At 47.0% G+C, this 16,250-nt stretch overlaps 1 protein-coding gene across 2 annotated transcripts in view; it reads left to right on the top strand.

Moving 5' to 3' along the window:
- Nucleotides 1-326: 326 nt before the first annotated feature.
- The window catches only part of ADD2 (adducin 2), a gene marked incomplete at both ends in the record, with an annotated part of 35,564 nt that continues 19,640 nt past the window's right edge, over nucleotides 327-16,250 (top strand). For both annotated transcript variants that reach the window (XM_082672880.1, XM_082672879.1), the window contains 7 exons: nucleotides 327-509; nucleotides 2,235-2,373; nucleotides 8,930-9,081; nucleotides 9,530-9,610; nucleotides 11,509-11,658; nucleotides 12,931-13,074; nucleotides 15,016-15,114. In XM_082672880.1, the coding sequence (XP_082529006.1) occupies nucleotides 327-509; nucleotides 2,235-2,373; nucleotides 8,930-9,081; nucleotides 9,530-9,610; nucleotides 11,509-11,658; nucleotides 12,931-13,074; nucleotides 15,016-15,114 (948 nt within the window). The remainder of the gene's footprint in view (nucleotides 510-2,234; nucleotides 2,374-8,929; nucleotides 9,082-9,529; nucleotides 9,611-11,508; nucleotides 11,659-12,930; nucleotides 13,075-15,015; nucleotides 15,115-16,250) is intronic.

Raw genomic sequence — 16,250 nt, 5'->3', positions numbered from 1 at the left:
AGGTTTGCAGGTCGCGCTCGTACTGGAGGACCCGTCTACTTGAACCCGAGTGTGGCCGCCGAAGCCGGGCGGGTCAGGCAGGGAAGGGTGGGGGACCCCGAGCCGGTGACACATTTTCACTTCGTTGGACGCCCTACAGGCCGGCAGCCGCGGTGCCCAGCCCTCCAACCCGCTGCCCCGCTCACACCCTCCAGGGAAGAGCCGCCTCCCACCGCGAATCTCCCCGAATCCAAGCCCTCTGCCTTAGGAGGCGCGTACCCCGACTGGGAGTACCCTCCTTTTTTCTCTGCAGGATTCCAGGAGTGGATTGTAAACCCACCAGGACAATGAGTGAAGAGCCTGTCCCCGAGGCCGCCTCCCCGCCGTCCGCGCAGGGGCAGCAGTACTTCGATCGTTTCTCCGAGGACGACCCCGAGTACCTGCGCCTTCGCAACCGTGCAGCGGACCTGCGGCAGGACTTCAACCTGATGGAGAAGAAGAAGCGTGTCACCATGATCCTGCAGAGCCCGGTGAGCGGGGTCTGCCCCGGCGGGGCGGGGGAGGAGAAAGGAGGCAGCAGAGGGTGTGGCGAGGGGAGATGAGGGGGACGCTGATTCAGCCGGTGAACCTGAAAGATAAATAACTCCGCTTCCGCTGGCTCAGGGTCGGAGCAATTCTCAGCTCTCCGAGCAAGATGCTCTGGCAACATGGGTGTGTGTCTTTCCCTAGCACTGGCGGAGGGCAAAGCCTGGTTTATATGCAGTGGTTTGGCTCGGTGCCGGGAGGAGGTGGGTCTGAGAGGCAGGAGCCCCGCCTCAGTTTCTTGTGCCCCTTCTTGAGCCTCACTTTCCAGTCTTCCTTTCCCTCTTCACCGAAAGCTGTAACAATTCGAGTAAACCAGCGGCCACCGGGGGGCGCCACGTGGGAGGGTTGGGGCTCCCTTTTCTGAACGCCACAAAGAACTCCATCCTGGCAAATAAGGCTTTGAAAACCCCAGGAGGTGGGGGAGTGGAGGGCACAGCGGGCAAGACCGGATCACCCAGCCGTGGCTGGAGTCTGGAGGTCAGCTGGCGCCTGCCTGGCGTGGACACAGAGCTCTTCCTTGAGGCAGGTGGTGCGTTGAGGATGGAGGGTGGAGGGTGGGCCTACTGGACCAGTGAAGCAGGAGGGTGGTGCAGGCCCTCGGAGGGGGAGGAAGAGCAGTGTGGACAGAGGCAAGGGGGAGTCTCAGGGCAGTAAAGGTGGGGGGTCCGCAGGCAACAGTGCATGATCCTAAGTGTTGGGAAGCTCAGGGGCGGAGCTGGCATCTCCAGGTACCTGCCAGGATGAGATCTGCCTCAGCCACTACCCGGCTTTTCTGAGACCCTGGTTGAGAGCACACTGTGAATGCTCGGGCCTCACAGAGGAGTGCTAAGGGGGATGGGCCCGAGGTCTTGGTGACAGGTGACACCATGTTGGGGAGTCTGGAGGAAAATGGCAGCTGCTAAAAACGTTGGGATGACAGAAACTCTGAGGGAGACTAGAAGGGATGGCGGGTGTGGTAGGAGAAGTGGCAGAGTTAGTACCAACCCAAGTTTGGGGGCCTGAAGGATGGGACTCTATTCTCAGGCAGGAGATGGGGACAGGAGGAGGTCATGCTTCTTCTGTCCTTTTGTAGATTCCCCAACACCTAAGTGGCTCCCCATTTCCTCCTGAGTGTTCCCTGCTGCCACCTGGTGGACAGGCGTGCCCTATTTGTGGCCTGATGGTCTGAAAAGCCCGGCTTAGAGTAGCGGGACATCAGAAGTGGAAGTGACCTCTGAGGTCATCAAATCCTGAATATGAAGAAACTGAGGCCCAGAAGAGCCATCGGCCTGGCTAGCGGACAGGAAAGATGGCATACTTTTTCATTCAATTCTGCTTTTTAAAAAGTCTTTTAATTACTAAAGTGAAGTCCTGCCATGTCTGCTGGATGGGCAGGGGAGGGGGTCTAGGCTATCCCTGAGACACAGGAAGGACCAGGAGTCTGGAGTATTGCCCATGAGGCAAAGGAACAGGATTCATTCCCAGCATCTCCTTACTGCTCCCCACACAGCAGTCTGGGGAGGCTCCTGAGGTTCCAGTGGGATTGCCCGGTGCCCCTTGGGACCTAGATATCCCACATGTGGTCCTAGCCTAGCTGACCCAAGGGCTAGGGGTGGGCACTTGGGAGAGGGGCCCTCTGTCTTCCACAAGAGGCACACTGGGAGGACCAGCGACTCGGGGGCCTGCTTCAGTCTTTCAGGGAGGAGCTGGAAGGCCTCATCCAGGAGCAGATGAAGAAGGGGAACAACTCCTCCAACATCTGGGCCCTGCGGCAGATCGCGGACTTCATGGCCAGCACCTCCCACGCAGTCTTCCCAACATCTTCCATGAGTACGTGGGGGAGCTGGGGAGCTGCCAGGAGCAGAGGTAGTGGAAGTGGGGGAGGGAAAGGCGCAGTCAGAAGCGGCTTGGTTGCCGCCGGCCTACGCAGTGAGCGCTGCAGCTGCATTAACAGACCTGGGGGAGCTGGGCCGCAGCCAGAGAGATACCTGCCTCTGCTTCTGATGCTGCTGCGATTTAAAGAGCCCAGGAGGATTACCCCTGATGCCCAGAAATCGGAGGGCAGGGGGTGCTGGAGACTTAAGGGAGAACCCAGTTCGGGTTCTGCTGGGGGCGGGCGGAGGATGACACCGTGTCACTGCAATGAGAGGCAGGGCGGCCTATGTATGGTCCCTCCACCCCCACCCCTCGTAAGCGGATTAGCATGGAGGGAAGAGCTTTGCAACTCAAGGTCCCTTGCACCATTGCACCGCCGCTGCTTGAGGCCCAGGAGTGGACAGTGGAGAGTTAGGGTTCTGCTCTCTGTTACTCGAGCTACGGGCACAGAACCTAAGAAAATCCTTGTGTCCTCACAGCATCCAGCCCTAAGGCTGATCTTCCCTCAATCCCCTGGCGTCACTCCCTTGGAGATGGAGTGCGAGGGGGGGGCAGATGGGAGGCCGTTGGAGCCATTGTCTCCTCACCCCACTGGACGGGCCAACCTGACTCCGTAGACAAGGGCCAAGAGCAGCCAGGGCTAGGCACGAACACATCTTCCTTGGCTCTGAAGCTCTGCCCACAACCTTTAAGAAACAGACATCGAAAAATACTTCCCCTCAGCAAGATGAATGTAGGACTATAGTTGAAAATTAGGAAAATAGTTGAGAAAGGGTAATAAAAATTACTGTACTGTGTTCTTACAACCAAGAAATTACTATTATCAATATTTTGGTGTATATCCTTCCAGCCTTTTTCTCTTAACATATACAGACTATGCCAAAAAAAGTGGAATCGCATTATACATACAAATTTAATAGCCTTAGCATATTTTGACTAATTTTTCACATAATAAAATATGGTTCTATAGCATAATTTTTGGTGGATGTATACTCTTCTGTACATGGCTGAATATGCCACAGTTTATTTAATCAGTTTCCCATTTTTGGACTTTTAGGTGGTTTCCAACTTTTTGCTATTATGAATGACAATGCAATAAACATCCTTGTAAATAAATCTGCGAGTATATCCATGACTATTTTCTTAAGATAAATTACTAGAAGTAGAATTGCTAGACTGAATTATACGCATGTTTTAAAGGCAGCAATGCATAATGCAAAATTACCCTAGAGAAAGATGGAATGAATTTACATTCCTACCAGAAATGCAAGAGTACCCATTTCCTCCACCCTGATCTGTAGTCTGTGTTACCATTTGTTTCATCCTCATGATATGATGGGTGATGAATAGTACTTTGTGTTTTAATCTGCATTTGATTACTATAGAGATTGAATATATTTTCATATACATATTGGGCATGATTTTCTTTTTGTACTAAATTGCCTGTCACATCCTTTGCCAATTTTTCTACTTGCATATTCTTTTCTTACAGATTTAAAAATCATAAAGTAAGGCTAGTTCCCTACTATCTGTCAAATACATTGCAGATTGTTTTCCAGTGTCTCCTTTGCCTTTTAATTTTGTTCATGATATCTTTGTGTTGCAGAATTCTTTAATTTCCATGTAGTTGAATCCATTATTATTTTCCTTTGTGTTTTCTGCTTTTGATTGCATACTTAGAAACACCTTCCCTATGTTTTATCATCCAATAAAATACCCTTAATTATTCATTTGCCAATTTTTCTCAACCATTGTTTAAGTTGATTCTTTAAAATGACTTTAGAAGTATTTTGTCAGGTCTCTCCATCCACCTCAAAAAATTCCTTTTGGGATTTTGATTGGGATTACATTAAATGAATAGATTAATTTGGTGGAGAATTTATAAATGTACAACTTTATATTAGAATGTAAACTCCATGGCGGGGAGGATATATGTATGTTTTGTTCACCGTTAGAGTAGTGTCCTGGACTTAGAAAAGTAGCACCTGGCATATAACAGGTGCTTAAAAAATATGTGCATAAACGAATTTTAAATCTTTTCAGAAATGATGTGTGTCTTCTATTTATTTAAATCTTTTTAAATGTCCATCAGAAAAGCTAGTAGTTATTTGCTTATAGTCCTTACTAATTTCTTGTTAAGTTTATCCTGGAAATTTTATGTAACTTTGTCATTTTAAGTGATTCTCCATTCAACTTTTTTTCTGGTTATAGCTGTCATCTAGGGAAATCGTTGGAGATATATGTATTTATATATTATTTAAACTAGCCGCTTACTGGACTCTTAAATTTTGGTATGTTCTCAATTCTTTGGGGCTTTGTATATAGAAAACTCACATAATCTGCAAATAATGGTCATTTTGCATCCTTCAATCCAACATTTACCCTTTGGTTTATTTTTCCAGTTTTCTCATTGCATCCGTTAGAACTCTCAGAACAATGTTTAATAATAGATTAGAGAGTAATCATCCTTGTCTTGTTTCTGACTTCAATGGAAATTTTTTCACCACAAGAGTTTGAGATAGTTATTCTTTATCATGTTGAGAAAATATCTTTGTATTCTAGTTCAATATGGGTATTTCTCAGAAATGGATATTGAATTTTATAAAATGCATTTTGGGTATTTATTGATTTTTCTTTCCTTGATGTGGTGAATTATATTAATAGATTTCTGAATATTGAACTCTTTTTTTCATTCCTGAAATAAATCATTCATGGTTTTGATGCATTCTTTTAAAAATACTCTTCTGGGTTTGATTTGCTGGAATTTTATTAATTTTTGCATCCATACACATGATAAAAAGCAGTTCACTTTTTGGGCAGCCTTTGTTTAGTATTGGTATTAAGACTATAATTTCCTAAGATGAATCAGGGTGATCCCCACCCATTTCTTTGCCCTAATGGAGTTTAAATTAGATAGGAAGTCTCTGCTCTTTTAAGATTTATTATTCACTTATAAAGCTATCCAGATATGGAATATTTGGATAACATTTTTTTTCTGTTTCATTTAAAATTCTTTAAAATTTTATTTTGCTGCTTCTTGAGTAAATTTTGGTCATATTTTATATAAAATAATCCATTTCATGTGCCTTTAAAAAATTATTAGCCTGATTTACAATATTATTTTTATTACTTAAAACTTCTACTGTGGATATGACATCCCATTCTCATTCCTGGTGCTGTGTATTCCCACTTCCTCTTTATTGGCCAATCCAGATGTTGGTTTCCTCATAGATCTTCTCACATAAGCCAATTCTTGGATTTACATATTGGTTCTACTAACTTTCTTGTTTTCTGATTTACTGATTTTGTTTTTATACTCATTAATTCTTTTCCATAACTCTTCTTTGGTTTATTTTGTTCTTTATGTTTTTCTACAATAGAATAAAATGGATTTGATTATTTTCATATTTAATTCAATAATAAAGGCATTTAAGACTATGAATTTTTTTCTCTGAGTATAAATTTGGTCTTATCCCATACATTTTGACATGTAGTATTTCCTTTATTGTTAATTTCTAGGTAGTTTGCAGTTGCTGTTTTGGTTTTATTTTTATTCTAAAATAAAATAAACACACTCCGAGAGTGTGTTTTCTCATTTCTAAGCGTTGGAATTTGTATTCTTTTAAAGATTTGTTGATAATGTCTAGTTTTATTGCATTATGTTTAGACAATGTAGCCTACTTAATGTCTATGTTGGGGATTTATTGAGATTTTCTTTGTGCCCTAATAATATCATACTTAAATGATATATGGGTGTAGACTCTATCTCAGGGACATAGTATTTAATCTTCATCCTCATTTATTGTTTTTGATTTTATAAAGAATTAACGTCTCCCACTGTATTTGATTTCTGTTCATTTCTCTCTATTTCTGATAGCTTTTGCTTTGAATATCTTGAAACACTTTTCAAAGTATACATGTTTTTATAGCTATATCTTCATTATGGATTATGCCTTTAATCCATGTAAAATGACCTACAAAATGATCCTTTTTGTCCAAAAGAATATCCTTTTCCTTGGCTTCTACTTTGATCATGTTATGGCTCTATTTATCTTTTTGTTTATATTTGCCTTGGCATACTTTTGATGGTCCCTTTATTTTTACCTGTTTTGTGTCACTTTATTGTAGTATTTGTTAGTTTTTTTAAATCTCCTATAGTACTGTCTTTGACATCTGTTGCTGTAGCAGAGAAGTCTGAAACAGTCTATTATTGGTTCCTTTGTAGGTAACCAATTTTTTTTCTAGATGCTTGTGGATTTTCCCCCTTACCCTTGTATTTCAAGACTGTGTCAGGAAGCATATAATTGTAGGCTTTTCTTTTAATGGACTTTTCTCCCCTGAAATTCAGTAAGTTCTTTCAGTTTATATATATATATAGGTCTTTTTTTCAATTCTGAATTTTTTCTTCTATTATATCCGTACTTATAACTTATATGCCAGGTCCTCTGGTCTTTGTCTCCCATATCTATCTTATTCTTTCTCATCATTTTCATATCTCTGACCTTATACTCTTCCTTTTGAGAGAGAACTAGGGCTGACCAGTATTCCTATCACCTCACTGATCAGCAACTGCCAGAAAAACAGTTGGATGCCTGAAAATCTTGTTGGTGCCAGGGTATCTGAGTCAGGGAATGTGGAGAGGGAACCTTTCACGTGTCCGGAGTTCAAGCCCGGAGAGGTTGTTCTTTGTCCATCTGCCTTAGAATTTTCTTTGCCTGGTTGGTTTTGGGTTTTTTGGTTGTTTTGTTTTTGTTGTTTTTTTCTAAATAGTGTGTCCTTCAGGCTTAGCTTTCAGGGGGGTTGGTGGATTTTCATCTTTTTCTGTGTTTTCTTAGGTACTTTGAAATAATGGCCCAGTTAGATTTTCACTTTAGTAAGGCTGGTCAGAATAAGCGTTCTTTCTATGAAGACCCTGAGCACAGAGGACTGGGGACTCCTGTGGATCCCTCTGGTCTATTCTGGGCCTGTGGGTGGGTAGTCCTCATGGGGAAGCTCCACAGGGCTGGGGAGGGGACTCTTTGATACAGGACACAGAGGACATGACAGAGTGAGTGTTTTCAGTCCTATTCTGGCCTCCTGCCATCTCTGGGGCTCCATAGTTATTTCTAAGAGAAGGATTCAAAGGACTCTGGGTCTGAAGGCTCTCCCAACAATAGCCTCCCTCCCTTCCAGCTTTGCCTGGGGGCCTTATGCCTCCCAGCTTGCTGCAAGGGGTGAAGCAAAGAGGTAAATACTTATCTGGGGAACTAGAGAGGAGGCAGGCATCCCAGGTTGGTCAGTTTGAATTAGAAACCCTTGATTCTTGGGTTTCGTTGTTGCTCTCCTTGCCAGTTTAGCTGGGCCTTTGGACCACTACTGTCCCTGTCAACTTCGTGTACTGGACACATGCACTGGAGGCGTACCACCGTTGGTGGGCACAGGCCCTTTGGGGGCATCTTCCTGACATGGGGTGTTCAAGACTTGCTCTGCTTGCTTTATGCCCCCAGTCCACCCTAATATTTGCAGACCGTGTCGTCATTTCAACTAATGGCAAACCTGGTAGAGGACATACATCACATGGTGTGACAGTGAGGTTTATAGAGCTGGTGGAAGCTTCCAAAGAGCATTTTAATCCATTAACGGTTTTAGTGGGAAGCTGGGAGAGACAGCATCAGGAGGCTCCCAGCCAGACATCATCTTAAGCCGGAACCCTTTCCTATTGATTCTTTTATTGTTTCCTAGACACTGATTAATTGGAGTTCTGGGGCTCAGATGCCCTCTTCTGCCTTCCTGAGGCATGCAGGCAGTGGTCATCGTGGTTAATGGGACAGACTGAGCGTCAACTCCTAGACCCTCTGGGTGCCCTGACTATCAAATGCTCTAGGCTCATTTCCCTATTACTTCCACATCCCTCTGAATTCCCCAAAAGAGCCATAACTAACCAAGGGACTGCATATCCAGAGGGGAGCCGATGTGGCCCCCCCGAGGCCTCCAGCCCCTCAGCCAGCACAGCTACACTGACTTCTGGAAGTTCATGACTTGTCAGAAAAACTTGACGAATTTACTTCCTGGTTGACTTGACTTTCTGTCTGCCCTGTTTCCAAATTAGAGAAAAAGTTATATTACATGGTATAGTTAAAACAATATGATAATGATTAGTAACTTCTTCATTAAAACTGATAAAATATACTCATATTTCCACTCAGAAATTTATTTATGCTTTTATTCAATGTCCATCTCTAGGGTTTGTGGTCAGCTTGGCCTTCTGAGAAATTTTCATTCTGTGGCCTTGAGTCTGGCCATGATTTTTGACCCAAAGCAATGCCATTCTTCCCCGAAGGAGCAGAGGACCTTACTGGGCACAGCTATCCATTCTGTGGATTTTCTCCTCTGGAGTCAGGGTCAAAGAATGTTGAATTCCCTGAAGTCTCGTGTGTGGTTGTAGTGCCAGTGAGAATTTGAGAGGACGAGGGCAGGGCAGGGGAGGGTAGACGGGAGCCCCTGACCCAAAAGATGCCCTGTGCCCCTGCAGACTTCTCCATGATGACGCCCATCAATGACCTCCACACAGCCGATTCCTTGAACCTGGCCAAGGGGGAGCGGCTCATGCGGTGTAAGATCAGCAGTGTCTACCGCCTCCTGGACCTGTACGGCTGGGCCCAGCTGAGTGACACCTACGTCACGGTAAGGAGAGCATTTGGGGGTGAGGTGGGGCAATGTGTGTGACCCCCAGCAAATCCAAAGGGAAAACTCCTTATCTTTGGCATGGCCATGGCACTGCTGGTGGCCTTCGGCCGAAATTCAATGAGCCTTTCCAAGGTTTCTAACCACTGTGGTTTCCTGAGACAGATAACCTGCCCAGTGCGCACTTCTCTGGATGAGGAGCAAGGAATTTTTGGATCCTATTTCTAGGGCTACCCTTGACCATTGGGAGATTCCTCCTGTAGTTCCATTTCCCCAGCTCCAAATAAAGCTGAGTCCTCTTCATCTCTTATGGGTCAGGGAGAAGTAAGGGCTCTTGGGGGGAAGATTTGGGTGCAGTGGATTTAGGGAAAGAGGGGATTCAAGCAGTATGGCATTGGAAATGACCCCTCTCCCTCCTTGCCTCTGAGAACACGTGTCTTTCCTCCAGTTGAGGGTCAGCAAGGAGCAGGACCACTTCCTGATCAGCCCTAAGGGAGTTTCGTGCAACGAAGTCACAGCATCCAGCCTGGTGAGTACGGTCCGGCCTGTCACCACCCATTTCTTGCTGAAATGACAGTACTCTCTCTGCTCCTACGGTGAGAGGTCATCTCCAAGGCAGCCACTGCCATCCTGTCCTTCTTGCAGTTTGCAGTCTAGTGGGACAGAGAAGTCACATGGACGCAAAACAAACTGAGCGCAGAGCATGATGTGATCAAGAGACGAAATGGGAGGTGCAGGCTGCAAGCGCAGTGGGAGGGCGAGGGGAGAAGAGATGAGCCTGGAGGCCTCTGAGCCTGGGATTGGACAAAGGCTGGGAGTTGGGAAGCCTTCCAGCTGAGGGGATACATTAGAACAACAGCCAGTGCTTTGTCCCAAAGCAGTGCAAGACTCTTCTAGTGCTGGTGCCCAGAGAGAGAGCTTCTGGGCCCCCTTTCTGTCCTCCTGCCCCTTTTAAGCGTGGTAGGAAGAAACTTCCAGAATCGGTTTCGATCAGGAAAGATTTCTGGGTGCGGGGGTGGGGGGAGAGGAGAGCAGTCTAGGGACTGGCTTAGAAGCCGAAGAAGTCGAGTTCAGGTGCATTTTTACATTGACACAAAGTTGTTTTTGTCTGTGCTTAGACGCGATTAAGGAGTGGCTTTTGTCTTCTGTGTCACAGTCAAAAGTGGCCGTCTCTGGGGATGATGTTCAATGAGATTGTTAATGTTAGGCAGCGCCATGGCTTAGGTAGGTGCCAGGTCAGCCGCAGCGACCAGCAGTTGTGTGTGTGTGTGTGTGTGTGTGTGTGTGTGTGTGTGCGCGCGCGCGCGCCCGCCCGTGCGCGTGCACGTGTGTTTTCACCATGACACCCACAACCCCTTGGAGTCAAAAGCAGATTGTAAGACCAGTGACTGCTCTCCATGTGTCCTTTAAGACCTAGCTTTCGGGTGACTGGTAAATGGGTGTTCATTACATGAGCCTCTTTACCTCTGTGTGTGATTAAAAAATTTTCAAAATAAGAAGTGGGAAAAAAAGGAAAAAGGCTCAGTTTACATGTTCTTCCCTTTAATAGGAGGAATTAAAGACTCCTCCTATCTGCTTCTAGAGGATTCTGTGAATGATTCTCCTCTTGCACCTTGCTACTCAAAGAGTGGTCTGTGGACCAGCAGCAGGGCTATCACTGGGATCTTGTTAGAAATGCAGACTCTCAGGCCGAGTTCTTGGCCTACGGAATCCAAGTCTGCATTTTGATAGGATCTCCAGGTGATTCTTTTTTTTAAATCAATTTTTTTAAATTGAAGTACAGTCGATTTACAATGTTGTATTCATTTCTGCTGTACAGCAAAGTGATTCAGTTATACATGTACATGCATTCTTTTTATATATATTTTTTCCATTATGGTTTATCACAGGATATTGAATATAGTTCTCTGGGCTATACAGTAGGACCTTGTTGTTTATCCATTCTATATATAAAAGCTTCCATCTGCTAACCCCAGCCTCCCACTCCATCCCTCCCCCAATCCCTCCCCCCTTGGCAACCACCAGTCTCTTCTCTATGTCCCTGATTCTGTTTCATAGATAGGTTCATTTGGGTCATATTTTAGATTCCACAGATAAGTGATATCATATGGTATTTGTCTTTCTCTTTCTGACTGACTTCACTTAGTATGATAATCTCTAGTTGCATCCAGGTGATTGAAGTTTGAGAAACTCTGCTCTAGCATTTTTCAATGCTGCATTATAATCGCCTTTGTTTCCCAGTAGCCTGTGTGCTCACCCTGCAGGCAGGAATGGGTCTCTTGCCCCCCACATAAAGCACGTCCATTGCCTGTGGTATGGTGGAGAGTGGACACAGGTGGGTGGGCGTGTGCCTGGCCCACCTGCGGGGAGGGGAATGAGGGGCCTCTGCCTGCTGGTGGCCGGAAGTTTCTCTTCGCCCCGGCCCAGATCAAGGTGAACATCCTGGGAGAGGTGGTGGAGAAGGGCAGCAGCTGCTTCCCAGTGGACACCACGGGCTTCTGCCTGCACTCGGCCATCTACGCCGCCAGACCCGACGTGCGCTGTGTCATCCACCTGCATACTCCGGCCACGGCGGCGGTGAGTGTCAGCTCTTCAGCCAGCATTTCAGTCCCCCAGGCTGGCGGCAGACCCATGGCACCTGTCCCTCTGAGGGTCTCCCTGAAGAAAGACATAAGCCCCCAAGCTAGGAGCAAGTTCGCCATATAAAACAGTTCTGGAAAGATTCCCTGGAACTCAGAGCAAGGTGAGGAGGGGACACCCAACATGGGAACCTCCTCCTCTGCATTTTCTAACTATGGAAGTCTAGGTGAGGGGAGACAAGGTGAAGATGTGTAAAGTCTTCCCTGCTGCACCCCGCACCTGCTACATACGCAAACCAGTGCCACAGGCTTGGGTGACGGCACCTTCCGAGTGTCTGGGAACTGGGAGAGAGCAGAGGGAAGACCCTCAAGGAGCAAGCTGTCCCCCAAGGGTCTCTGGGCATTTCTCCATGTCTACCTGAGACGCTGCGGTGCACCTGGAAAGACAGCAGACAACCAGTCTCGGTGTTCCCTCAACCCTCACCCTCAGGCCACATGCCTACAGGGGCAAAAAAGACCTGTCACTGGCCTGTGGTTTTTTCCGCAAATCACTCCACTTACAAGCACTCAGACCTTCCAGAATTCGGACTAAGACTGCATGTTGTATTCGTGCCAAGTATCCATTTCTGAAGAGCCGGGGCTTACACGAGGGGCAAGATGAGTGAAGGGGGGCGAGCGGCTCTCCTAACCTCTCCACGCTCCTTGCTTTTAATAAAAGGCGGGGTTTGGGGCATGGCTGTTTCAGCCTGTGTTTTAACCCTGTTCTCTGGCACTTGCATTGCTCCGTTGCCGGTAAAATGGGGGCTTCTCAATGGGCCTCCCTGTTACTGAAGAGTCGTGGCTGTTGATGCACTGACCCAAGGCTGAGGGTCTCGCTCAACCCACCCCAGGGACCCTGGACCCTGCTTCAGCCCTGCCTGGTGCCAACTCCACCAACCTTGCCTCTTCCCGCGTCCTAGGACAAGAGCCAAGCAGGGGTGGGCAGCAGCACGCCATCCCTCGAGCGTATGCTTTGCAGCAGTTTTAGAAGGTGATGTCTTGACATGGCAGCTGGGAAAAGTGTGATGAAAAGGCTTTAGAGGAAGTAGTGAGAAAACAAGAGCCTCGCCAAGGGGAGGGGGTGCCTTTTCTCGTGCGCTCGCTCCCTCCCCTGCCACGTCCCCAGACAGAACTTGACTGTGCTGCTCTGAGGCCAGGGCGACTGTGACAGAGGGGCGAGGAGGGGGGTGGAGCTACTGCGCTAAACATTCATTCCGTCGTCTCACTACAGGTGTCAGCCATGAAGTGGGGCCTCCTGCCGGTGTCCCACAACGCCCTGCTGGTGGGGGACATGGCCTATTATGACTTCAACGGCGAGATGGAGCAGGAAGCCGATCGGATCAACCTGCAGAAGTGCCTTGGACCCACCTGCAAGGTTCGGCTCAGCTGTTCTGGGAAGATGCTCTGGGTGGGATTGTCAAAAACCGACATCACAAGAGCGACAAATGTTCATTGGAAAATGTTTATAAGTTGCAGATAAACAGCAATAACAACAAATGACATAAAACTCTTTCACCCTACCCTGCGATTTGGGTGCACACCCCCATAACTATTCATATAGATTTACAAAACTAGGATTATAAAATATATTCTCCCTTTCCCCTTAGCGATATACAGTAAACACCCTTGTATGTTACTAAATACTTTCTAATCACTAGTTTAAATTATTCTTCATTGTATGAATGGCTGCGCCACTATTGACCTACACAGTTCTCTATGGTTGGACATTGAAAAGTTTTGCCCCAAATATTCTCTGAATATAAACAACTCTGTGATGAAAATTCTTTCAGCTACATCTTTGTATTTGCTTGGGATGATTTCCTTAGGATAAACTCCTTACTTCATTAAGATAAACTCTTACTTCATAGTACCAAATTGTCCTCTCCTCTGGCCATGACTAGTCCTTGAGAATGCCATTTCCCTACAGTCTCCCCAAACTTGACTGTTATCACTTTTTTTGTTTTTGCTAACTTGATAGAGATAAACAGAATCTCATTATTATTGCTTGATTTAAGTCTGAAGGCCTCTTTTATAACAGCATGTAATTAGGGCTGTTGAGCTTAGGATGGGAAGTTTCATAGCCAAGCCTGGGTGGGTGGGCGCTTGCCCGCTTCCTTGAAAGGCACTCACTCCCAGAGTCATTTTCCATCTGAGAGTCCCTGTCTTCCCATCTCTCACATAGAGCAGAAATCCCTGCCATTCTCTGAAGCCTCATTAGCAGTGCCAGGAGAGGGGTGATGTTCACAGTTGTGAAATGGTACAAAAATTTAAGAGATGGGGCATTCACAAAAGATCTGCAAAATCTTGTGAGCAAAAGTCACGGTCTCTTTCCATCTCTCTGGCTCTTGAGACGAAAAAACTCCCGCTGTTTTCAGCGAGAGTGGATGTGAAGATTAGGCCACTGGGCCCCAGCCCAGGTGCTGCAAGGACAGATCTGATACGTGGGTCTGTGGCCCAACTCCCAGGTGGGTGTCACCTAGGTATCTTTCAGAGAGTTCTCAAGGATAAAACCAACCAAGAAGAGTTTCCAACAGGGAGGGTGCACCTGGACCTTGATATAAATTCATTTCTGATTTTTTCCCCCTTTTAGATCTGCCTGCCCCTGGCTGAGCTACAAACATCGCTCCATCAGGGGGAGCCTGGGTTCTGGTTCCAACTCTGCCCCTAATTAGCTGGGAGACTTTCAGTGTCTTTAGGCTTCTCTTTCCTCATTAGTAAAACTAGTAAGTTAGATTAGAAGGTCACTGTGGCCTCTTTCATGGAACTGTAGGATCTTAGAGCTGCCAGGGCCTCACGGAATTCGTGGAGAGGAAGCCTGAGGGCCAGAAAACAGGGGACCCAACTCACCTGTGTCTGCAGAGACACCTCTCAGAGGGCCACCCCCTTGGGTTTGACTCACAAGCCCACTGAGTTACAGGGGGGCAAGTGCTTTTGAGGTAGGACCCTTGTATTCAACAGCAAGTAATTTCATTCACTTTAACACAAACATTCGTTTTTCAGACTTTAAGCTCTTCAGGGCCTAAAAACCCAGGCCTTGCCCAAAGAAATCCACCAAGCTATTCAGTCTCAGTTTTCAAAAGCATCTTCAATTTTTTAGGGTGGATGCTTTAAACGTTCGTTTGGGTGGATATTAAAACTCATGGGGTGGGTGGGTAGCATTCGGTGTTTGTACAGGGAGAATGAGTAAGGAATTGGGGGTGGGGGCGTGTGCTCCAGGATTGGCTATGAAATTGATCTGAATAAAATGAAAACTCTCTCCCTCTTAACTCAAGTTTGGAAGGCTTAAAGTTTTCATTGGCTGTCTGCTCCTGTGCAGATCCTGGTGCTAAGAAACCATGGAGTGGTTGCTCTGGGGGACACCGTAGAGGAGGCGTTTTATAAGATCTTCCACCTGCAGGCTGCGTGTGAGATACAGGTGAGCAAGTTCCTCTGGGGTGTGGGCCCAGGAGGGACCCTGACAGGGGCCTGGGGACAAGGGTGGCAGCCCCGTGGGCCGTGATTTAGGGAGACCTTTGAGTGGGGCCCTCTGAAAGCCTCACCCTGTTTCTCTGCCTTGGCACCACCTGATTCTTCTAAAGTTTCACATTTGGAATCAGTTTTGTACCTTTAAAATTTTCTACCTCCATTGTCTAACAACCCGCACCCAACTCTTGGGGATCAGTGCTCAGGAGGGGGAGCTGCCTGGGCTCATCAGTAAGACAGTGGGAGGAACTGTACTTCCCATGCTCCTGTATAACCTGGGGTGTACCTGTTACCTCTAGCTGTGCCCCACAGACACCACACAGGTAAGTCTTCTTTCCTTTCTTTGTTTGGAGAAGGGTAGTTTGTAAAGACCATGAATGTGGTCAAGTCCAGAAGGAGAAGTGGAAAGGCCAAAGTAGAGTGTTGACATGGCAGGCCTGACCCCAGGGCAGCCCCAGGGTGATGTCCAGGGAGCCCATGGTGAAGTTCTCCTAACTGGTAAAGGATGAGATAGAGGGTGGGTGGGGAGTGTCAGTAGTCGTGGGACCCCTAGAAGACCTGATGGAGAAGGAATAGGAAAACACACATCCTGTAGTTTCATCAAATTACCAGGTAGTGTTGGATAAGCCAAGCGTATGCTCCTTCCAGTGTGGCAAGCCGTCAGGTGAGTAGGGGGGTCTTGCACGACTGACTGGGCTCCATCCTTCCCAGCCTGTGCTCTGTGCTCTGGGGTCAGGGACTTGCCCTCTGCAAGCCTCCATTTCCTCAACCTCAGACCTGGGTCTAGAGAGACCTTGTGAGGATGGCCTTTCAGACAAGGAGAGGTGTTGCCGATGGTATTTTTAGGACTTGGTTGACAGAGGGAGAGGCTAGCTGCTCCAGGGTGAGTCGGCTCTTTTCAGGGACCTTCTGGTGTCCCATCTGCCCTCTCCTGGCTGGTCTGGGCAGAGCAGTACCCCGCGGAAGACGGCCTGCCCCTCTCTTGGGTGTTATGGGGGAAGAATGGGATAATCCCAGAAGCATCACTAGTGGAGGCTCTACAAGTGGGACCTTTCTCAGTGGTTTTTGAAGGATATGTTGAGAGGACAG

Source organism: Grampus griseus, assembly GCF_964374135.1.
Source record: "Grampus griseus genome assembly, chromosome: 15".
In the NCBI taxonomy this organism is placed as follows: Eukaryota; Metazoa; Chordata; class Mammalia; order Artiodactyla; family Delphinidae; genus Grampus; species Grampus griseus.
The sequence above is the reverse complement of the archived record's forward strand: the minus strand, read 5'-3'. Positions and strand labels throughout refer to the sequence as shown.